The 25,107-nt window shown below is 42.6% G+C and overlaps 2 protein-coding genes across 2 annotated transcripts; one reads left to right on the top strand and one right to left on the bottom strand.

Moving 5' to 3' along the window:
* Nucleotides 1–7,146: 7,146 nt before the first annotated feature.
* Nucleotides 7,147–16,891, top strand: LOC149984440 (B-type lectin plumieribetin-like). The gene is made up of 4 exons (XM_090224107.1): nucleotides 7,147–7,397; nucleotides 8,181–8,270; nucleotides 8,559–8,652; nucleotides 16,413–16,891. Exons 3-4 carry the CDS (start codon nucleotides 8,563–8,565, stop codon nucleotides 16,656–16,658), a joined length of 336 nt encoding a protein of 111 aa, XP_090080233.1. The 5' UTR covers nucleotides 7,147–7,397; nucleotides 8,181–8,270; nucleotides 8,559–8,562; the 3' UTR covers nucleotides 16,659–16,891.
* Nucleotides 16,892–17,767: 876 nt separating this feature from the next.
* Nucleotides 17,768–23,298, bottom strand: LOC110520850 (small ribosomal subunit protein mS29). The gene is made up of 9 exons (XM_090224098.1): nucleotides 22,669–23,298; nucleotides 22,479–22,580; nucleotides 22,293–22,401; nucleotides 20,573–20,665; nucleotides 20,351–20,481; nucleotides 18,853–18,933; nucleotides 18,248–18,412; nucleotides 18,007–18,066; nucleotides 17,768–17,920 (listed from the first exon to the last, which is right to left on the bottom strand). Exons 1-9 carry the CDS (start codon nucleotides 22,720–22,722, stop codon nucleotides 17,768–17,770), a joined length of 948 nt encoding a protein of 315 aa, XP_090080224.1. The 5' UTR covers nucleotides 22,723–23,298.
* Between the last annotated feature and the right edge of the window lie 1,809 nt (nucleotides 23,299–25,107).

Below are 25,107 nucleotides of genomic sequence, written 5' to 3'. Positions count from 1 at the left end.
GGCAAGCTGAGAAGAAGTTCTCATTTTCAACTGCGACCTGGCCAAGATAAAGCCAAGCAGTGCAACACAAACAACAGAGTTACACATGGAATAAACAAACATGCAGTCAATGATACAATAGAAAAAAGTCTATATAGTGTGTGCAAATGAGGTAGGATAAGGGAGGTAAGGCAATAAATTGGCCATAGTGGAGAAATAATTACAATATAGCAATTAAACACTGGAGTGATACATGTGCAGAAAATTAGTGTGCAAGTAGAGATACTGGGGTGCAAAGGAGCAAAATAAATAACAGTATGGGGGATGAGGTAGTTGGATGGGCTATTTACAGATGGGCTATATACAGGTGCAGTGATCTGCTCTGATAGCTGGTGCTTAAAGTTAGTGAGGGAGATATGGGTCTCCAGCTTCAGTGATTTTTGCAGTTCATTCCAGTCATTGGCAGCAGAGAACTAAGGAAAGGCGGCCAAAGGAGGAATTAGCTTTGTGGATGACCAGTGAGATAGATATACCTGCTGGAGCGTGTGCTATGGGTGGGTGCTGCTATGGTGACCAGTGAGCTGAGATAAGGCGGTGCTTTACCGGCGCCGACAGAGATGGCCGCCTTGCTTCGCGTTCCTAGGAAACTATGCAGTATTTTGTTGTTTTACGTGTTATTTCTTACATTGGTACCCCAGGTAATCTTAGGTTTTATTACATACAGTCGGGAGGAACTACTAAATATAAGAGCAACTCACCATCATTACAACCAGGAATATGACTTTCCCGAAGCGTATCCTGTGTTCTGCCTTCCACCCAGGATGGATGCCAGCTGGCGACCCAAAACAACGACGTCGTAAGAGAGGCAAACGAGGCGGTCTTCTGGTCAGGCTCCGGAGACGGGCACATCACACACATCTCCCTAGCATACTACTCGCCAATGTCCAGTCTCTTGCCAACAAGGTGGATGAAATCCGAGCAAGGGTAGCATTCCAGAGAGACATCAGAGACTAACGTTCTTTGCTTCACGGAAACATGGCTAACTCGAGAGACGCTAACGGAGTCGGTGCACCTAGCTGGTTTCTTCACGCATCGCGCCGATAGAAACAAGCATCTTTCCGGTAAGAAGAGGGGCGGGGGGGTATGACTTATGGTTAACGAGACGTGGTGTGATCATAACAACATACAGGAACTCAAGTCCTTCTGTTCACCTGACTTAGAATTCCTCACAATCAAATGTCGACCGCATTACCTACCAAGGGAATTCTCTTCGATTATAATCACAGCCGTATATATTCCCCCCCAAGCAGACACATCGATGGCCCTGAACAAACTTTATTTGACTCTATGCAAACTGGAAACCACATATCCTGAGGCTGCACTCATTGTAGCTGGGGATTTTAACAAGGCTAATCTGAAAAGACTCCCTAAATTGTATCAGAATATCGATTGCGCAACCAGGGCTGGTAAAACCCTGGATCATTGTTATTCTAACTTCCGCGACACATATAAGGCCCTCCCCCGACCTCCTTTCGGAAAAGCTGACCATGACTCCATTTTGTTGCTCCCTGCCTACAGACAGAAACTAAAACAAGAAGCTCCCGCGCTCAGGTCTGTTCAACGCTGGTCCGACCAATCTGATTCCACGCTTCAAGACTGCTTCGATCACGTGGATTGAGATATGTTCCGTATTGCGTCCAACAACAACATTGACGAATACGCTGATTCGGTGAGCGAGTTCATTAGAAAGTGCACTGACGATGTCGTACACAATAAGTATTTGGTCACCTACAAACAAGCAAGATTTCTGGCTTTCACAGACCTGTAACTTCTTATTTAAGAGGCTCCTCTGTCCTCCACTCGTTACCTGTATTAATGGCACCTGTTTGAACTTGTTATCAGTATAAAAGACACCTGTCCACAACCTCAAACAGTCACACTCCAAACTCCACTATGGCCAAGACCAAAGAGCTGTCAATGTACATCAGAAACAAAATTGTAGACCTGCACCAGGCTGGGAAGACTGAGTCTGCAATAAGTAAGCAGCTTGGTTTGAAGAACTCAACTGGAACTCAACTGTGGGAGCAAAAATCCAGAAAATCACATTGTAGGATTTTTAATGAATTTATTTGCAAATTATGGTGGAAAATAAGTATTTGGTCAAAAACAAAAGTTTATCTCAATACTTTGTTATAAACCCTTTGTTGGCAATGACAGAGGTCAAACGTTTTCTGTTCCCGAGAAAGCAGTATATCGTTTGCATTGTGCTCGTCAGACTCATTAAAGGAAAAAAAGGATTCTGCCAGTCTGTGGTGAGTAATCACAGTCCTGATGTCCAGAAGTTATTTTCGATCATAAGAGACGGTAGCGGCAACATTATGTACATTATAAGTAAAAAAACAAGTTACAAACAACGCAAATAAAAAAACACAATTGGTTGGGGACACGTAAAACGACGGCCTTCTTCTCCGGTGCTATTTTACAACTGTCCTACCCAATCATCCGAACACAAAATAAAAGCTTGTTTTTACTCCAATGTTTGTAAACATAGTAAAAGTACACAAACACTATAACTTACCACTTTGATATCCTGGACGGCCAGTCCTTGCATCCATAGCTCTGTCTGTAAATTTAAGAGTGGTTACATTTATCCAGCCCTATCCCTCAGCTTTTTACCAAAACAGGGCCAGGGAAGACGTTTGGTTATTGTTTCAACTGCGGATTGACACTTTAAGATGGGTGGGGAATAACACATCAATTCTTCAGAAACACCGTTCTGTTAATAATTCCCTAAGGCTTATTGCAACATACTGGCCGCCTACTCGTCTTCAGTTATTCCATAGTACTGACTACTTCCTGATGTTATGGAATGGTAAAGAAATGTGGGCGATTACTGAGAAACATCCTCCTTTAACTTGTCACAGAATTCTAATGACTTCCATAGAGGGGTGTTGAGTAAAAACCTTCCAGAGAACCATTGTGAGTGGGAGTCATGCCTATTCTTCCAACATTGACACATTGAATAAACAATCTGAAGCATTCTATCAATTAACACACGCTAGTGTTAAGCGTCTGTTACAGAAAGGGTAGGTTTAAGGCCCTTTCTTACCAAGTCCTTTCCTCACTCCTGAGTCCTAAAGTAATGCCTTGGCACGTTGAGGAGAAAGTGACACTTTGAGAATGAGGAACCATTGCAGGAAAACGTTCAATAACAGATTTATTTTCATCACAGAAAAACTGATAGACTACTACAGGATTCTCTAGACATGGGATTTCACCAACTATGAACTTTGCAAGATAGTTTGCAAAGCCGATGAGAAGCTGTACTCCTTTTGCACCAGACGGGTTTGGCTTGTCGAGGATCACTCTGTCTTTGTCTAGGTCCGGCTTTGGGCCTTTGGCCGAGAGAATGCGACCATGGAAGTGGACATCTTTCACCTTGAACTGCAGCTTCTTCTGGCCAAGGCCAAGCTTAACTGATCGGCAGCGCTCCATCAGTGCCAGGAGCTTCACATCATGAATACGTTCTGCTTCTTCGTCTGTGTCACCACAGCCTACGATCAGGACATCACCGGCTATGGGTTCAATGCCCTTGAGCCCAGCCAGTAACTCGTGCTGCTTGCGTTGGTATACCTCAGGCGCCACTGAGACACCAAACAGGAGCTTGAGCCAGCGTTTCCCACCCCAGGGGTCCAGAAGGTAGTCATGAAGCTGCTTTCTTCGTCCAGCTTGCATTGAAGGAATGCATCTCGGGCATCCACCAAGGTGAAAATCCTGGCCTTTGGAAGCTTATAGAGGACATCCTCTAGTGTCGGCATGATGTAGTGGGATCGTTTCAGTGCTTGGTTCAGATGCTTCGGGTCGATGCAGACCCTCAGCTTCTCTGTTTTTTTCACTATGACCATATTGCTGATCCAGTCAGTTGGTTTAGTCACAGATGTCATGTGGCCATCTGGGCCTTGTCCAGCTGGGCCTTCACATTGCAATGGGCACATTGCGAGGAGCACACTGGACTGATGCTCTCATCCAATTCAAAGTGTACCTCCCCAGGCACTGATTCAACGGGCCTGTTGAATACATCGTCATATCTGCTGAGTAGTTGTTCTTTGGACAGGGGTCCATGCTGGACATGATCCACGATGTGCAGATCATTTGGTATCATGCTGTACACATACCTAAACCTGAACTAAATACTATGTCAGGTATCATACAGTATACACACCTTAACCTGGGCTAAATACTATGTCAGGTATCATACAGTATACACACCTTAACCTGGGCTAAATACTATGTCAGGTATCATACTGTACACATACCTAAACCTGAACTAAATACTATGTCAGGTATCATACAGTATACACACCATAACCTGAACTAAATACTATGTCAGGTATCATACAGTATACATACCTACACCTGAACTAAATACTATGTCAGGTATCATACAGTATACACACCTTAACCTGGACGAAATACTATGTCATGTATCATACAGTATACACACCATAACCTGGGCTAAATACTATGTCAGGTATCATACAGTATACACACCATAACCTGGGCTAAATACTATGTCAGGTATCATACAGTATACATACCTAAACCTGAACTAAATACTATGTCAGGTATCATACAGTATACACACCATAACCAGGGCTAACTACTATGTCAGGTATCATACAGTATACACACCTTAACCTGGGCTAAATACTATGTCAGGTATCATACAGTATACACACCATAACCTGGGCTAAATACTATGTCAGGTATCATACAGTATACATACCTAAACCTGAACTAAATACTATGTCAGGTATCATACAGTATACACACCATAACCAGGGCTAACTACTATGTCAGGTATCATACAGTATACACACCTTAACCTGGGCTAAATACTATGTCAGGTATCATACAGTATACATACCTAAACCTGAACTAAATACTATGTCAGGTATCATACAGTATACACACCTTAACCTGGGCTAAATACTATGTCAGGTATCATACAGTATACACACCATAACCTGGGCTAAATACTATGTCAGGTATCATACAGTATACATACCTAAACCTGAACTAAATACTATGTCAGGTATCATACAGTATACACACCATAACCAGGGCTAACTACTATGTCAGGTATCATACAGTATACACACCTTAACCTGAACTAAATACTATGTCAGGTATCATACAGTATAGATACCTAAACCTGAACTAAATACTATGTCAGTTATCAGGCGTTTGCATGTAGAGCCTGAGAGGAGAGAATGTTTACTGGTTTTCACAATCTCCAGCTTGTTTTTGCGTCCACGAATTACACATTCGGTCACAAAGATGCCCATAGAGCTCATTAGCTCTCCTGAGTACAGCTTTAGTCTAGTATCACTGGGCAAGAGGTGTGTATCAGGTGCCAGGTTGATTTTGTCTTTGTAGCTCATTACGTTGCTTGTTGTGTAATCGTAGTGTCACAAACCATTTCTTCCCTCTTGAGTGTACAGCCCCAATTGATTCATGCATGTAAATGTCACTTTCACTGTTCTGAAACTGGGTGACATCATCAACACAGTAAATCTTGCCCTCTTTCACCCGTCTTTTTCTTTTGAGACACACTTTTACAAAGTGATTATTAGTTCCACAAGCTCTGCTTGGTTTTCCGTAGGCAGGGCAGTGCTCTTTACCTCGTGCCTGTGTATTTTCACAGTATTTACATCAATGCAGGTGTAGCAGCACGGTGGCTAGGAAAAACTCCCTAAAAAGGCCAAAACCTAGGAAGAAACCTAGAGAGGAACCAGGCTATGAGGGGTGGCCAGTCCTCTTCTGGCTGTGCCGGGTGGAGATTATAACAGAACATGGCCAAGATGTTCAAATGTTCATAAATGACCAGCATGGTCGAATAATAATAATCATAGTAGTTGTTGAGGGTGCAGCAAGTCAGCACCTCAGGAGTAAATGTCAGTTGGCTTTTCATAGTCGATCATTGAGAGTATCTCTACCGCTCCTGCTGTCTCTAGAGAGTTGAAAACAGCAGGTCTGGGGCAGGTAGCACGTCCGGTGAACAGGTCAGGGTTCCATAGGCGCAGGCAGAACAGTTGAAACTGGAGCAGCAGCACGGCCAGGTGGACTGGGGACAGCAAGGAGTCATCATGCCAGGTAGTCCTGAGGCATGGTCCTAGGGCTCAGGTCCTCCAAGAGAGAGAGAGAGAAAGAAAGAAAGAATTAGAGAGAGCATACTTAAATTCACACAGGATACCAGATAAGACAGGAGAAATACTCCAGATATAACAGAATGACACTAGCCCCCCAACACATAAACTACTGCAGCATAAATACTGGAGGCTGAGACAGGAGGGGTCAGGAGACACTGTGGCCCCATCCGATGATACCTCCGGTCAGGGCCAAACAGGCAGGATATAACCCCACCCACTTTGCCAAAGCACAGCCCCCACACCCCTAGAGGGATATCTTCAACCACCAACTTACCATCCTGAGACAAGGCCAAGTATAGCCCACAAAGATCTCCTCCACCGCACAACCCAAGGGGAGGCGCCAACCCAGATACGTGCTATGGGGTTCTCTGTCTTCACAGTTCATGGTAAATTACTCTGCCTTGGTTTGTTTTGTCAGAATGTCTGCCTGGCAACAGCATGAACAGTATCAACGTCGGTGCATGGGGCCTCGATTTCCATTGCTCTCATTCTTATGTCACTGACTTCGGCAGTGCAGCACATTTCAAAGGCAGTTACTAATGTAGGCAGGGCAGGGCAGTGCTCTTTGCCTCGTGCGTGTGTATTTTCACAGTATTTACACCAAATCAAATGTATTCATATAGCCCTTCTTACATCAGCTGATATATCAAAGTGCTGTACAGAAACCCAGCCTAAAACCCTAAAGAGCAAGCAATGCGTATCTCTCTTAGTAGACGCCGGCGCGTATCCTCATTTGCAATTCCCAGCACTATTTTGTCACGAATCAATTCATCTTTCAATCCCCAGGATTCACAAGTAGCGGATCTTTCTCTCAAACGTGTTACAAAGATGTGTACTGACTCACCCTGTTTGCAGCTTCCGAAAACGAACCAATCGTAAATGACGTTCCTGGTGGGTTTGAAGTAATTCTCCAATGCAATCCAATATAGCATTTGCATCACACTGTTGTCGTGCTGTGAGGGTGAGTTTGTGCCGGTAGAAATGCCTGCATTCGCTGCCCATTAAACTCCTCAGTTGCCGCTTGGACCTCGTTGGGTTTCTTATGTAAACCGGTTGCCAGCGCATAGTCCTCGAATTCATCCCTGAAGTTGTACCAATTAGTATTCGAGACCCCTGTGAGAACCATGGGATTTGGTGGCGGAATGTTCGCTGCCATAGCGATGGAATAGGAGATATCTTTGCCTTCAGCCATCGGGGTAACATTAGGTAGTGATGCTAGCTTGCCAGCTAACAACAAGTTGATCAGTGTTGTGACTAGCAGTAGGAAACGGCGTGTGTTCGCATATGGGACGTAACCGCGCCAATACTGTACTTAGCTACAGAAATAACAGACGTGTGGTTTTCAAGACACTTCTGATACCATGTTTCAGTACGAAATGTTGGATAAAGGAATGAAGACAGACACCAATGTCAAGTTCAATAGCCTTGTTCAAGCATTGTACAAATAAATCCCTACACACTGAGTCCAGGAAACAGTCCGTGTAGTCGATTACCTATAAATTACACTCCGTAACAATCATCCTGGTAATTTCTACTGCCTCTGATCTAGCGGACTCACTAAACCCTAGCTTTGTTTGTAAATTATGTCTTCGTGTTTGAGCGTGCCCCTGGCTATTTGTAAATATATATATTTTTTTAATAGAAAATGGTGCAGTGTGGTCTGCTTAATATAAGGAATTTGAAATTATTCAATTATTCAACTTTTACTTTTGATACTTAAATATATTTAAAACCAAATATATATATATATATATATATGTATTTGTTTTTTTACTCAAATATAATTTTACTGGGTGACTTTTACTTTTACTTTAGTCATTTTTTTATTAAGGTTTCTTTCCTTTTACTCAAATGACATTTGGGTACTTTTTCCCACCACTGGTCATTGTATCTATCATGTACATTTCTGCCGCATTTGGTCAAATTTAATGTACAGTGGACACCACCCATTTCCTCATCCTTATTACTCCACCCCCTTCACCTGAGCAGGGATATAAGGCCAGAGCTGCTTCATCACCGCACAACTGCCTCTTCAATCTACTGCTCCTAAATACTTGGAAGTTCATTTAAGAATTTGAGGTAACTCCTATTTTAACGTGTGTTTTTTTAATTTATGTAATTCATGTATAGCCAGTTAAATTAGGTCTTAATGAGATGCATTTCTATTACTTTTGTGTATTATTTAGTTGTTTTTTACATTTGTCATTTAGAACTGAAATGATACATTCTCATTATAAAAGGGCTAGTTTAGGCACATTTCCTCTCTCTTCCTTTTGTCTAAATGTGTTTCGCTCCTTCCTGTTTGTGTGGGTGTTTACTATAATTAATAAACAGCAGCAAATAAACAATATAAATTCTCTCTTTCAGAATCATGAGTATGAACTACATGAGCACTGAGAGGATTCTGCTGAAAGAGGACTACCTCCTCTCCAACAATGGACAATTTAAAGCTATCTTTCAGGTACAATAGTTAGTGAAACACTTACATTTCAATTATATTAACATTAGATATCTGGTCTGCAACTTATTTTGACCTTAGAAATGGTTTTTGTAGGGATGTAACGATTCATGCTGTGATCAGACAGACCGTGTCATTAAATCAATGCTGTGTAATAGATTATGTAGTCAAACTTTCATTATATTTAAAAAATGTTTAATGGGAATGTGTACAACAAAAGTTCAACATTCACCTTCTGCTTCCATTAACGTCAAGCCATCTAGCATACAGTTTGATGCATTCGATAAATCCAACATATGCACCACACAGAACTCACTGCAACTGACTCTGCAACGCAATGCTGCAAGGCAAACGCAGCGTTCAATTGGAAATGATGTTGCATATGTTGGATTTATCAAACGTATGCATCAAACTCTATGTGTAGACGGCTTGACATCAATGGTAGCAGAAAAAGTTACTGGTAAAGTGAGAGGATTTAACTCTGGTGCCTTCAGCTGAACCTTAATCTTGAAACATTATTTTTTATTCTCTTAGAAATGTCATTGTTTTTGAAAGATAAGCACATTTCTTGTCCATTAAAATAACATCAAATTGATCAGAAATAGGTTCGATTACAGGCTCAAAATGACCAGCAACAAAGAACTTCTGAAACTCGTCAGTCTATTATTATTCTGAGAAATGAAGGCTATTCCATGTGAGAAATTGCCAAGAAACTAAAGATCGAGGCATCTGTTTTTTCTCTAAGTAAGAAAAGCTATTCAAGAATTGACTACATTTCTTTCTCTCCAAAAATGCATTCAACAACTTACTGGATAAAAAAAAATGATAATGATCATTCTGATTAATTACACCAACAGAAAAATACACTTATTTTATTTTTTTCCCCTACACAGCAACTGTAGTAGGATAATCATCAGCGAGCATCTTCTGGATCCGAAAAGTATTAAATACGTAAATTAAAATATTTACCATTACAAATGTAGACAGAGGACAGAGAAAAGCTGATATAATTTGGTATGCATTTAAGGTGTACATTGGGGCGGCAAGTAGCCCAGTGGTTAAAGCGTTGGGCCAGTAACCGAAAGGTTGCTAGATTGAATCCCTGAACTGACAAGGAAAAAAATCTGTCCTTCTGCCCCCAAACGAGGCAGTTAACCAACTGTTCCTAGGCCGTCATTGTAAATAAGAATGTGTTCTGACTTGCCTAGTTAAATTACAATTTTTAAAAACATTAGGGGAATGATAATCTCATACTCTGCAAAAAGTTACATCTGATTTAGAAATTAAAATGCAAGATAAATAAATCACAATCTTAGAAAGCCCATAACAAATCTTTACAAGATAAAGAAGAAAATAACATTTTCTAAATTTACGCAGGAATACGATCTTTTACTTTTGAAGAGAGCCAACAACTACAGGTTAAACTCAAATAAAGCATATTACTTAATGGAAGATAACCCTGGTAAATATCTCACAAAACGAATACACGCTAAACCAGTTATAATTGTAAAATATACAAATTCATGTTACGTAGAAACAACGCAATTAATGACAATTTTAAAAGCTTTATGGAAATTGATATAAATCCGAATTAAACAGTTGGACGAATCCTATAGCCTTAGACTCAACAACCCTGAAGCAATTATCAGCAGACGAAAAATAAATCACTCAACAGGCACCACTAAAAAAGAAATATTAGATGCTTTTAAAACATTCGCGTGGAGAAAAAGCACCAGGAATGGCTAGCTTTATCATCGAATTACCTGCTGAATGGACTTAAAATAGATTTCATTTTTATTGTCCAGGTTCACGATCAGAAATAGTTTTGGTAGTTTTTCTTTAAACAATCAGGGTATACTAGATACATGGGCTCCGATATGAGACACAAATGATGTTTTAGTAGGAAACGATATGGTTTGATTAGAGAACGAATTGAGATTCAGTTCGATGCGATATGATTCTATGCACTGTTGCATGAGCACATTAATTTCCCATTCTAAATGAATATCTCCTGCTGATGTAGATCATGAGATAGATGTTTTTATTTCACCTTTATTTAACCAGGTAGGCTAGTTTAGAACTGTCACGAACCGGCTCAAAGCCCGTAACAAAAGGGAGACAACGTGGAGATAAGGAGTAACAAAATATATATATTTATTAACTAAAGCAACTAAGGAAAATATACAATGGTGTGTGTAATCAGTAGTGTAAGTGAGTGTTTTGCATGCATGAATGTGATAATGCAGGGTTTTGAAAGGTGCTAAAGCAAACAACCAAAAACCACCAAGAAACACAACAAAAAAACCTATCAAAGTGTCTGCATGGAGAGAGACTCCTCCATGAATGGGGAAGTGGTGTATTTATCCTGGGAAACACCTGGGCCCAGGTGTTTCCCATGTAGCTGAGGACCCTCCCAACTCCGCCCACCAGCATCCTAATAAGGGAACAACAGAGAGAATACGGCAGACAGAGTGGGAGGGTCGTCACAGAACTCTCTCATTTACAACTGCGACCTGGCCAAGATAAAGAGTTACACATGGAATAAACAAGCATAGACTCAATAACACAGTAGAAAAAAAAGTCTATATACAGTGTATGCAAATGGCGTGAGGAGTTAACGCAATAAATAGGCCATAGTAGCGAAGTAATTACAATTTAACAGATTAACACGAGTGATAGATGAGCAGATGATGATGTGCAAGTAGTGATACCGGTGTGCAATAGAGCACAAAAGTAAATAAAAACAATATGGGGATGAGGTAGGTAGATTGGGTGGGCTATTTACAGATGGACTATGTTCAGCTGCAGCGATAGGTTAGCTGATGTTTAAAGTTAGTGAGGGAAATAAGTCTCCAGCTTCAGCGAATTTTACATTATTTATTTATTTTGCAATTCATTCCAGTCACTGGCAGCAGAGAACTGGAAGGAAAAGTGTCCAAAGTAGGTGTTGGCTTTGGGGATGACCAGTGAGATATACCTGCTGGAGCGCGTGCTACGGATGGGTGTTATCGTGACCAGTGAGCTGAGATAAGGCGGAGCTTTACCTAGCATAGACTTATAGATGACCTGGAGCCAGTGGGTCAGGCGACGAATATGTAGCGAGGGCCAGCCGACTAGAGCATACAGGTTGCAGTGGTGGGTGGTATATGGGGCCTTGGTAACAAAACGGATGGCACTGTGATAGACTGCATCCAGTTTGCTGACAGGAGTATTGGATAGTCAGTTTTACAAGGGTAAGTTTGGCGGTGTGAGTGAAGGCGGCTTTGTTGCGAAATATAAAGCTGATTCTAGATTTCATTTTAGATTGGAGATGTTTGATATACGTCTGGAAGGAGAGTTTACAGTCTAGCCACACACCTAGAATGTGGACAACTACAAATTCCTAAGTCAGAACCGTCCAGAGTAGTGATGCTAGTCGTGCGGGTGGGTGCGGGCAGCGAACGTTTGAAAAGCATGCATTTTGTTTTACTAGCGTTTAAGAGCAGTTGGAGGCCACGGAAGGAGTGTTGTATGGCATTGAAGCTCGTTTGGAGGTTAGTTAAGTGTCCAAAGAAGGGCCAGATGTATACAGAATGGTGTCGTCTGCGTAGAGGTGGATCAGGGAATCACCCGCAGCAAGAGCGACATCGTTGATATATATACAGAGAAAAGAGTCGGCCCGAGAATTGAACCCTGTGGCACCCCCATAGAGACTGCCAGAGTTCCGGACAACAGGCAGGGCAGGATGGATATAGGTCTATAACAGTTTTGGTCTAGAGTGTCACCTCCTTTGAAGAGGGGGAGGACCACGGCAGCTTTCCAATATTTAGGGATCTCGGACGATACGAAAGAGCGGTTGAACAGACTGGTAATAGGGGTTGCAACAATGGTGGCAGATCATTTTAGAAAGAGGGTCCAGATTGTCTAGCCCAGCTGATTTGTACGGGTCCAGGTTTAGCAGCTCTTTCAGAACATCTGTTATCTGGATTTGGGTGAAGGAGAAGCTGGGGAGGCTCAGGCAAGTAGCTGCGGGGGGTGCGGAGCTGGTAGTCAGGAGGAAAGCATGGCCAGCTGTAGAGATGCTTATTGAAATTTCCGATTATCATGGATTTATCAGTGGTGACCGTGTTACCTAGCCTCATTGCAGTAGGCAGCTGGGAGGAGGTGCTCTCGTTTTCCATGGACTTTACAGTGTCCCAAAACATTTTGGAGTTTCTGTTTGAAAAAGCTAGCCTTTGCTTTCTTGACTGACTGCATGTATTGGTTCCTGACTTCCCTGAACAGTTGCATATTGCGGGGACTATTCGATGCTAGTGCAGTCCGCCACAGGATGTTTTTGTGCTGGTCGAGGGCAGTCAGGTCTGGAGTTCTACATTTTTTTGAAAGGGGCATGCTTATTTAAGATGGTGAGGAAATTACTTTTAAAGAACGACCAGGCATCCTCGACTGACGAGATGAGGTCGATATCCTTCCAGGATACCTTGGCCAGGTCAATTAGAAAGGCCTGCTCGTAGAAGTGTTTTAGGGAGCGTTTGACAGTGATGAGGGGTGGTCATTTGACTGTGGACCCATAGCGGATACAGGCAATGAGGCAGTGATAGCTGAGATCCTGATTGAAAACAGCAGAGGTGTATTTGGAGGGCAAGTTGGTCAGGATAATGTCTATGAGGGTGCCTATGTTTTTGGATTTAGGGTTGTACCTAGTGGGTTCCTTGACAATTTGTGAGATTGAGGGCATCTAGCTTAGATTGTAGGACTGCTGGGATGTTAAGCATTTCCCAGTTTAGGTCACCTAACAGAACGAACTCTGAAGAGGAGGGGCAATCAATTCACATATGGTGTCCAGAGCACAGCTGGGAGCTGAGGGGGGTCTATAACAGGAGGCAACAGTGAGAGACTTAATTCTGGAGGGATTCATTTTTAGAATTAGAAGTTCAAACTGTTTGGGCGTAGACCTGGAAAGTATGACAGAACTTTGCAAGCTATCTCTGCAGTAGATTGCAACTCCTCCCCCTTTGGCAGTTCTATCTTGATGGAAAATGTTGTAGTTTGGTATGGAAATCTCAGAATTCAGACACGGCAAGGACATCAGGGTTGGTGGAGTGTGCTAAAGCAGTGAGTAAAACAAATGTAGTGAGGCGGCTTCTGATAACATGCATGAAACCAAGGCTTTTTCGAAGTCAACAAATGAGTGCCTGAGGACACGCAGGACCTGGGTTCTGTGTGTGTGCGTGTGTGTAAATGATGTATGTCTATATAGGCACCTGAGCTGAGCAATAGAGACTAGGCATCTACCACCCCACTCAATGTGGTCTCCGAGCATTTCGTATTATTCTGTAAGTAAATCCAAGACACTGCATTTAGTATGGATATGCAGTGGCGATTTTAGCATGTAAATCTTGGTGGGTGAACAAAAAAATATGTTTTAGATGCATGACAGCAACGCCAATACAACACTAAGCAATACACGAATTGCACTACAATGGTGCCCACAAACTGTTAGGGCCTACAGAAAGCTGTCCCAACAGCAGAGCTTTCTTTTCAGCCCAATTGCGTGAATCATTATCACTGCTACACCTGGCTATCAGTGGAGTCTTGTCTGGCAGCGACACGGTTAATTCATCATTTACTGTAAAAACATAGCTGATATGGCTGACTTGCTTAAACAAATGTGGTTTCTACTGATAATTGAGTTGTACAAACTATGGTATAAGGGGACAACGAGCAGATAAGAGGCAATCTGTAATTTCGAGTACAACATTAATGAGCGGACGCAGTCAATATAGCTTTAAGCACTTTTGAAATGTACAGCGACAGAATTCAGAACATGGGCCGTTCTTACAGCATTCTCCCTGTACACCAAGTCAGTACCATAGGATAAAGGGGGCATATAAGCAGACAATGAAAGCTCTTACAATATTCAATGATTACATTACTCTAAAATAGGCTACATATAGGCACCACCAAGTCAGAACAGTAGGGGGGGAAGGGACCAAATTATTAGGGTGAGGCACATAGGCTACTAACAGCTTACTACACAAAATACACATAGTAGTACTTTCTTAGCTACAGTATACATATCTCCCTGTCATATTACATAATTTATGCAGCTGCAAACAAGACATTTTTGGACTCCCCTTGTTGTGCCGTGCTCACTTGAACAGGAAGGTGGCGCGGCGGTCCTTGTGGGCAAATTTTTCATCAGTCTGGCATTTCCTGGATTTATGGTGCTTTCAAGACAATTGGGAACTCGGGGGGGGGGGGGGGGGGGGGAAACAAGGTTGAATCATGACGTCAGTGATCTTCAGGTCGGAGCTCTAGAAAGAGGCCCGAGTAACAAGGTTGAATCATGACGTCAGTGATCTTCAGGTCGGAGCTCTAGAAAGAGGCCCGAGTTCACAACTTTGAATTCCGAGTTGAATGACCGTTCAAAAATGTATTTTCCCAGTCTGAGCTTGTTTTTTTCCCAGAGTTCCCTGTTGTCTTGAACTCATTAAAGTCTGAGATTTCCAAGTTTCCAGTTGTTTTGAATGCGGCAGAAGGCATGCTGGATTGACAGCATGGCCAATGTATTCAAACTTTTCTGGTTCATGGTGTTGAATGTTTATCCTTTTAAGCTTGGAATAGAGACCCTTAAACCCAGACTTGGACCAAACACCCTCTCTACTGAATAGCAGGCTAGTGATTGCTTTGCAATGCTTGCACTTAGCCACTGATTCTTTCCAAACCAATCATTGTTGAATTAGCATTTTCCAACTTGTGTAATGTTTATGGTCGATGAGCAGCAATACATTTTATCTATAATTTCTCTTCATATGACAAGGATTGAAAAGGATTTGCCAGCAGACTGTCACCGTGATTCATGAAGATGACTGCTTGTCATGCTTGTTGACATGATCAGTCCAATCAAATCTACGGTAGATATAACGTGATTTAACAATTTCTGTGGCCAACGACCTTGAACCTTCTTGGATGGGCACTTCTAATCTAACTATGGCAGCACCCATGGGACTTGAATTTGAGGTCTCAATGTATATTTTGCGTTTATGTGGTGTCCCAATGAGTGACAGAACATTGAGCCAATCACTGCACAACTAGAATACATTACCAATCCCTAAGCTCTGTATTTTCCAATGGTTGTCCCACCACCACAGAAAGCAATGAGCTATGCTGAAACACCTGCATTTTGAAGCTGCCTTACTCAAGAAAGCAAAAAATAGACCATGTTTGTATGCGGATTTATTCACTTTTTTTAATTTTAATGTTTTTACATTGTTTGCAAACTGATATGTGACACGTATTAATGCCAAAATAACATGCAAAACAGGCTCTGCCCTCTGACGGGTCACCATTGATATGTTACGTTTCCTAATGTGTGTATTCATTTGTGGATGTCCATTATACATTCTGACATGTTACGAATTGCAGATTTTAATTTAGAATGGGAAATGAAAATCTTAGTGCATCGATTTACATCGCATCAAACCAAATCGCATTGATTCATTCTCTAATCAAAACCGCATCGCATTGTTTCAAATGAAAACGTATCATTCCTGTATCATATCGCAGACCAAGTATCTAGATACGTATCGAATGGAATAAATGCACACCCCTAATATTTTGTTTTAGCTGACGAACACTTGCCGCGAATATTGAAAAATAATTTGGGAAATATTTTTCACCCTAAACTTTAAGTAATCATTTAAGTGGATGAAAGGAATGCACAGCAGTACAGTGGTCATCTGTCTAACATGTTTATATGCAAATTAATTTTCTCTTTGCAGACCGATGGCAACTTTGTGCTCTACGGTTGGGGTCGGGTTGTCTGGGCATCAAACACTGTGAACAAAGATGCTCAGAGGCTCATCCTCCAACAGGATGGAAACCTGGTCATCTACACCAAACAGGACCATCCCATTTGGTCAAGTAACACCGCCCGTTGCAACAATACACAAAGAGGCCACCTCACCCTCACTGACAAAGGTACCCTGGAGCTCTACAGAGACCGAGAGGTGATCTGGACATCGTAACATCGACCAGCCCAACAATGCACAGAGGTCACCTCACCCTCACTGACGAAGGTGCCCTGATGCTCTACAGTCCCAGAAATATGGTCTGGTGCTCTCGTGAGGACACTAGTAATGAGGCAGAGTAACAGCTTCACTTGACCATACCTGTCTACATCTACCACTAAACTGTATTCAAAAGCCTTGAGGCTTTTTAACCCTTTGATTTGGTCAAATAAAACTATTGACTTAAAGTAGTCATTTGTGTTGTAATTATGTGCATTGTGTCAGGTACTCTCTATATTCAAAAGACAAATATCACTAACTTTTCATGAAGAAAATGGCTGTATTGGCTCATATAAAAGAGAACATGAGATCTGACTGTTTATGTATATTTTTATTATGAAAGACACTATCATGCATCACAACAGAATAATTTATGGAGGGACACATACACAACTGCAACGTTATAATCCATGTATGAGTCTGTTGGCGTTTGTCCCATAGAGAATGCTAGTGGCCTTGATGTCGCATGGGCAGCACCATCGAGGGCTTCCGCCATTTTAAAGTGGTCAAAGTAGTCAACTGAGTGGGGATTCCTATGGGTTATAGCCTCAATGGCACTGCCCATGCTGTCACAGATATAAAGATGAGTCCTATCTCTATGGGTGAGTGGGAGGGTGTGGGCCCATGTGTGATGTTACAGGAAGGCACACAGTCTCTCCAGTACAGAAGGGTTTCTGTTGCTGAGGAAGATCAGTTCTTTCTTCCCTTCCTCTCTCTGACCTTATAGAGAGAAATCTCTCAATCAGTTCAACATGTCATAATCTAAACCATCACAAACAGTGGTGAAAGTGAATATCTCTTACTGTGTGGGTGTTGTAGCCAGTGGCGGTCCAGGTAGTAGAGGTAACAGCTCTCAAACTCCTTCTCACTGTAGAGGGAGACTGGTACTGGGATAAATGGGTCCATGCTGCCAAAGCCCTCCTGTAGGAGGAACAGAGGATAGATGTTTTTAATATGTGAACTTCTGTTTCTATATGCATCATCAGTCAAATAAACACATCAGAAGGGTCTTGTCCAAAAACATCTACATCATTCCCTTGTTAGCCCAGATCAATAGACACCAAGGGTTAGAGGTAGTTTTTGGACTGGACATACAACAACATTAACCAGGGTGTAATCATGACCACTGCCTCTCCCAGCAGCTCCTGGGGCAGGTAGGCAGAGCTTGGAGCGTAGAGAGATCCTGTCTGAGACAGCGTGGCGATGACCGCCCCTCCACACTGAGGAGAGAGAGAGAGGAACAGAGGTGTAAATCACAATTGTCTAATGTCTAGTACACAGAGGATAACCACCATGCAGTTCTCACCCAGTCATTGTTGATCATCTTCCTCAAGTTATGAACCAACGTCAACTCCTCTGGAGCCACCTGGCAGAGAGGAGAGACACAGAAAAAGTAGAGAGAGAAGGGAAAAGTGACAGGGGAGAGAAAGGTCAGTCAAGTAAGCAATCTTTACACAGAAATTACAAAGGCAAAAATGGAAGCAATAGAAATCAACATTTTTTATAGATCCACAGTGAGGTGAATGAATGTATAGGTGTATTAGTACAGGGCTCTTGTCCTCCTTCTTGAGCGTGGTCCTTCCCCAGAGACCGTTGACTCCATCAACAGCCACAGCCAGCCTGAAGCCCCCCTCTGTCCCCCCAGCCTGTAGCCTCAGCTCCTTTAGAACTGCCCCCACCACATCACTGCTGCTCTTCACACGAGACACTCCCTGGGGAGAAAAAAGCACAGCTTAACAATGATACGTGGTATGAGATTCTTAAGAGAAGTGCACTGAACCAATTATGTTTCAGAACTGGAGCCCAGACGCAAGGCTTCCACATGAAAACAGTAGGGATTCTGCAATAAAGTCTTTGTTGTCATTCAACAAGAGATTACTTGTTTTCATGCACATTTTTTTATTGAAAAATACTGCACAATACATCTTAGTTAAATATAAAATTGCATGACTAAGATCGCCTTGGCAAAAACGTCATAACAGATTAAGTTATTTTAGATTAATTCTGACTACGGCATCTCAAAAATGGACAAACAGCACTATTAACACTCATTTTTCAAGTGAAGGTCTTAAGGGAGCATGCGAGCACACTCGTTCGGCCAAACTGAAGGATGCTGACGCCTTAATAAAGGGCACGTTGACACTGGACTCACCATGTCCACCAGCTCCCCTAGTGGCCGTCCCTCCTCAGTGCTCTCTCTTTTAGTCCACACGTACCGCTGCCTCAACTTGATCTAAAACAACAAGGGGAGACACAGTCACGAATACAGGATGCCTCAAGGAGTAAAAATATGCTTACCAACTGTGTGCAATAGTATTTAAAATGACATCTCTGTACCCCACACACACAATTATCAGTAAGGTTCCTAAGTCAAACAATGAATTTCAAGCACAGATTCAACCAAAGGCCATGGTGCTTTTCCTGTGGTTCACAAAGGGCACCTATTGGTAGTTGGGTAAATATACAAATAAAACAGACATTGAATATCCCTTTGAGTATGGTGGAGCTATTATTGATGCACCATCCAAAGTGTAAAATTAAACCCACAACGATACAGGCGGCAATCCTAACGTAGTTTCCGGAGAGGCAGGAACCGCTCAGGGATTTCACCATGAGGCGAATCGTGATTTAAATAAAGTTTGAGTTTAAAGGCTGTGATAGGAGATAACGGAGGATGGATCAACATAGTAGTTATTTCACAATACTAACATAATTGATAGAGTGAAAAGAAGGAAGCCATCCTGTTTGCAATAAGGCACTAAAGTAATACTGAAAAAATGTGGTATGAAATTAACTTTTTGTCCTGAATGCAAAGTGTTGTTTGGGGTAAATCCAACACAACAAACACATCACTGAGTATCATGTCATATTTTCAAGAGTGGTGGTGGCTGCATCATGTTATGGGTATACTTGTCATCGGCAAGGCCTCTGGAGTTTTTTTAGGATAAAAAGAAACCGACACTGTGAAACAAACAAAGTTTCATATACACTGGAATTGCTTACAAAGATGACGTTGAATGTTCCTTTTTTAAATATTAGGCAAATATGGTACAATCCAGGTATGCAAAGCTCTGAGACTTACCCAGAAAGACTCACAGCTGTAATTGCTGCCAAATGTGATTGACATGTATTAACTCAAATCAAAATATTATTTTTTTTATTTTCCATGAATTAAAAAAATAAAATGTTTCTTCCACTTTGAGAACTTGTGTAGATCGTTGACAAAAAACAACAATTAAATCTATTTTAATCCGGCTTTGTAACAACAAAATGTGGAAAAAGTCTAGGTGTGTGAATAGTTTCTGAAGGCACTGTATCTTACTTCTAATGTTAGGATTAGGGGATGGTAAACTGATCCTAGATGTGTTCCTACAGGCAACACATACAGTGCCAGTCAAAGGTTTGGACACACCTACTCATTCCAGGGTTTCTTTCTTTCTTTCTTTTACTATTTTCCACATTGTAGAATAATAGTGAAGACATCAAAACTATGTAATAACATATGGAATCATGTAGTAACCCAAAAAGTGATTACAGCTTTTTGGGTTTGTACGGTGTGCAAAGCCTTGACAGTTTTGCACACCGTGTGTCCAAACTTTTGACAGGCACTGTACCTGGCGCCCACTATCTATCTGAGGAGGAGGGGCTACCTTGGAGAGGAAGTGTTCATTGGTGGTTCTGAAGTTGCGTAGCCAGTTGGAGGCCTGTATTGGCTGGTCAAAGCGGGAGGCGTGGTAGGAGGAGGGCAACAGCTCCTTACAGTTCTTCACCCACAGGTGGGCTATAGAGAGGAGATTATTATCATCATCATCATCATCATTATTTTGTGTGTCTGTGTGTATGCCACGTCGGGGTGTGTGTGTGTTACTCACCATCTGGTATGTGTAGTACTAGCCATCCTTGTGTGGAGCAGTAGTGGACAGTTTGACAGAGAGACATGGTCTTCCCTCTGCCCTTCACCCCATCTACACAACCAGTCAAGGTCAACACCAACATAATTCAACACAATACAGGTAGACAACACAGGTCATAGAGAGGTACAGGGATGACTGTGTACAGTCGTGGCCAAAAGTTTTGAGAATGACACATTCATTTCCACAAAGTTTGCTGCCTCAGTTTGTATGATGGCATGGCAATTTGCATATACTCCAGAATGTTATGAAGAGTGATCAGATGAACTGCAATTAATTGCAAAGTCCCTCTTTGCAATGCAAATTAAATGAATCCCCAAAAAAACATTTCCACTGCATTTCAGCCCTGCCACAAAAGGACCAGCTGACATAATGTTAGTGATTCTCTCGTTAACACAGGTGTGAGTGTTGACGAGGACAAGGCTAAAGATCACTCTGTTATGTTGATTGAGTTCAAATAACAGATGCTTACCTGCAAGGAAACACGTGCCGTCATCATTGCTTTGCACAAAAAGGGCTTCACAGGCAAGGATATTGCTGCCAGTAATATTGCACCTAAATCAACCATTTATCGGATCATCAAGAACTTCAAGGAGAGCGGTTCAATTGTTGTGAAGAAGGCTTCTGGGCACCCAAGAAAGTCCAGCAAGCGCCCGGACCATCTCCTAAAGTTGATTCAGCTGCGGGATCGGGGCACCACCAGTACAGAGCTTGCTCAGGAATGGCAGCAGGCGTGTGTGCATCTGCACGCACAGTGAGGCAAAGACTTTTGGAGGATGGCCTGGTGTCAAGAAGGGCAGCAAAGAAGCCACTTCTCTTCAGGAAAAACATCATGGACAGACTGATATTCTGCAAAAGGTCATTTTCTCTGATGAATCCCCTTTCCGATTGTTTGGGACATCTGGAAAAAAAGCTTGTCCGGAGAAGACAAGGTGAGCGCTACCATCAGTCCTGTGTCATGCCAACCGTAAAGCATCCTGAGACCATTCATGTGTGGGGTTGCTTCTCAGCCAAGGGAGTGGGCTCACTCACAATTTTGCCTAAGAACACAGCTATGAATGAAGAATGGTACCAACACATCCTCCGAGAGCAACTTCTCCCAACCATCCAGGAACAGTTTGGTGATGAACAATGCCTTTTCCAACATGATGGAGCACCTTGCCATAAGGCAAAAGTGATAACTAAGTGGCTCAGGGAACAAAACATTGATATTTTGGGTCCATTGCCAGGAAACTCCCCAGACCTTAATCCCATTGAGAACTTGTGGTCAATCCTCAAGAGGCAGGTGGACAAACAAAACCCCACAAATTCGGACAAACTCCAAGCATTGATTATGCAAGAATGGGCTGCCATCAGTCAGGATGTGGCCCAGAAGTTAATTGACAGCAAGCCAGGGCAGATTTCAGAGGTCTTGAAAAAGAAGGGTCAACACTGCAAATATTGACTCTTTGCATCAACTTCTGGTAATTGTCAATAAAAGCGTTTGACACTTATGAAATGCTTGTAATTATACTTCAGTATTCCATAGCAACATATGACAAAAATATCTGAAGACACTGAAGCAGCAAACTTTGTGGAAATTAATATCTGTGTCATTCTCAAATGTTTTGGCCACGACTGTATATTAAATGTGTAAAGGTACACTGAGGTGTGATCAGGTATATTAGGTAGGGTAGGATACAGAGTAGGTAGCGCAGGGTGGGCTTGCTGTAGTCAGCTCTTTTCAGGTGAGATATCAGCTCCAGAGCAGGCTGCCTTACCATCACACAGCCCTCGTTAAACGTCTTCACCTGGACATGGGTACAGACAGTCAGTCATACTGTAATAAACACACAAACACACACACACACACACACACACACACAACCTGTTGTTGGTATCGTGGAGGCAGGCCATGGGGGAAGACAGTGTGGAAGTGGGAGGGGGGCACAGTGTAGTACTGCCCTAGGTGCTGTTCTGACTGACAGGCCTGGGGACAGAGGGAGATGAAACATCAGTACCCTCCACACTTATTACCACATGCTACAGAATAAAGTGTGGTTGATTATTCCACCTACCGGGTCGTTCTCCTGTGTTCTGAAGATGGAGAATGTCTCCGGTCTCATCTCCATGCCAACCGCCTCCTGCTGCTGGCCACACCCACTGCCATGGAGCGGCCGCACCTGCGCTACCTGTCCGTGACATCATCACATTCCACAGGTAAGAGGCAGGTGTAGAGCGTCTATCATAGTCCAAAACGTGTACGCCTAAGCACAGCAGTGTTCTAGAATTTAGGACCGTTAGAATGAACTACAGTACAGTGGTGAAGCACAAAACACATTTTTACTAGTACCAGAAAGACATCTCCAGAAAGACATGTACTGTATATGTAGCGCTGACTTTTCAAAATGCATTGATCACATGGAAACTGACATCCCAATGCATCTTAAATGTTAATAAATATTCATAGCTAGCACTAGCTCAAGATGTCCTCTTAAGGAGCCTAACCTCCCCGTTACTCCTTAAGGTCCAAGGACCTTCTGTTATTTTCAGAGGTAGACTGGCTCTGGCAGTCAAAACCTCTAAGCGCCAATCGATTCTCAAATGCGATACTAGAAAAATAAAGCCCTTTACTTTTATATCACATCAAAATAATTTAACAAATGCAAAATATACACATACTGTACACCACAGGAGGATGGTGGCACCTTAATTGGGGAGGACAGGCTCGTGGTAATGGCTGGAATGGAATAAGTGGAATGGTATCAAATAAATAAAACATGGTTTCCATGTGTTTAATGCCATTCCATTAGCTCCTTTCCAGTCATTATTATGAACCGGACTCCCCTCAGCGGCCTCCACTGCTGTATATTTTTATTTAACCAGTTAGGCTAGTTGAGAAGAAGTTCTCATTTTCAACTGTGACCTGGCCAAGATAAAGCCAAGCAGTGCGACACAAACAACAGAGTTACACATGGAATAAACAAACATGCAGTCAATTATACAATAGAAAAAAGTATATATACAGTGTGTGCAAACGAGGTAGGATAAGGGAGGTAAGGCAATAAATAGGCTATGGTGGAGAAATAATTACAATATAGAAATTAAACACTGGAGTGATAAATGTGCAGAAAATGAGTGTGCAAGTAGAGATACTGGGGTACAAAGGAGCAAAATAAATAACAGTATTGGGGATGAGGTAGCTGGATGGGCTATTTACAGATGCAGTGATCTGCTCTGATAGCTGGTGCTTAAAGTTAGTGAGGGAGATATGGGTCTCCAGCTTCAGTGATTTTTGCAGTTCATTCCAGTCATTGGCAGCAGAAAACTGTAAGGAAAGGCGGCCAAAGGAGGAATTAGCTTTGGGGATGACCAGTGAGATATACCTGCTGGAGCGCGTGCTATGGGTGGGTGCTGCTATGGTGACCAGTGAGCTGAGATAAGGCGGTGCTTTACCGGTGCCGACAGAGATGGCCGCCTTGTTTCGCGTTCCTAGGAAACTATGCAGTATTTGGTACCCCAGGTAATCTTAGGTTTTATTACATACAGTCGGGAGGAACTACTAAATATAAGAGCAACTCACCATCATTACAACCAGGAATATGACTTTCCCGAAGCGTATCCTGTGTTCTGCCTTCCACCCAGGACAATGGATTGGATGCCAGCCGGCGACCCAAAACAACGACGTCGTAAAAGAGGCAAACGAGGCGGTCTTCTGGTCAGGCTCCGGAAACGGGCAAATCACTCACCACTCCCTAGCATACTACTCGCCAATGTCCAGTCTCTTGACAACAAGGTTGATGAAATCCGAGCAAGGGTAGCATTCCAGAGAGACATCAGAGACTAACGTTCTTTGCTTCACAGAAACATGGCTCACTCGAGAGACGCTAACGGAGTCGGTGAACCTAGCTGGTTTCTTCAGACATCGCGCCGATAGAAATAAGCATCTTTCTGGTAAGAAGAGGGGTGGGGGGTATGCCTTATGATTAACGAGTGTGATCATAACAACATACAGGAACTCAAGTCCTTCCGTTCACCTGACTTAGAATTCCTCACAATCAAATGTCGACCGCATTACCTACCAAGGGAATTCTCTTCGATTATAATCATAGCCGTATTCCCCCCCAAGCAGACACATCGATGGCCCTGAACAAACTTTATTTGACTCTATGCAAACTGGAAACCACATATCCTGAGGCTGCACTCATTGTAGCTGGGGATTTTAACAAGGCTAATCTGAAAAGACTCCCTAAATTGTATCAGCATATCGATTGCGCAACCAAGGCTGGTAAAACCCTGGATCATTGTTATTCTAACTTCCGCAACGCATATAAGGCCCTCCCCCCACCCTCCTTTCGGAAAAGCTGACCACTACTCCATTTTGTTGCTCCCTGCCTACAGACAGAAACTAAAACAAGAAGCTCCCGCGCTCAGGTCTGTTCAACGCTGGTCCGACCAATCTGATTCCACGCTTCAAGACTGCTTCGATCACGTGGATTGGGATATGTTCCGTATTG

The sequence above is a fragment of the Oncorhynchus mykiss genome, chromosome 3, assembly GCF_057628025.1.
Source record: "Oncorhynchus mykiss isolate SJ-2025 chromosome 3, ASM5762802v1, whole genome shotgun sequence".
Taxonomy (NCBI): Eukaryota; Metazoa; Chordata; class Actinopteri; order Salmoniformes; family Salmonidae; genus Oncorhynchus; species Oncorhynchus mykiss.
The sequence above is the reverse complement of the archived record's forward strand: the minus strand, read 5'-3'. Positions and strand labels throughout refer to the sequence as shown.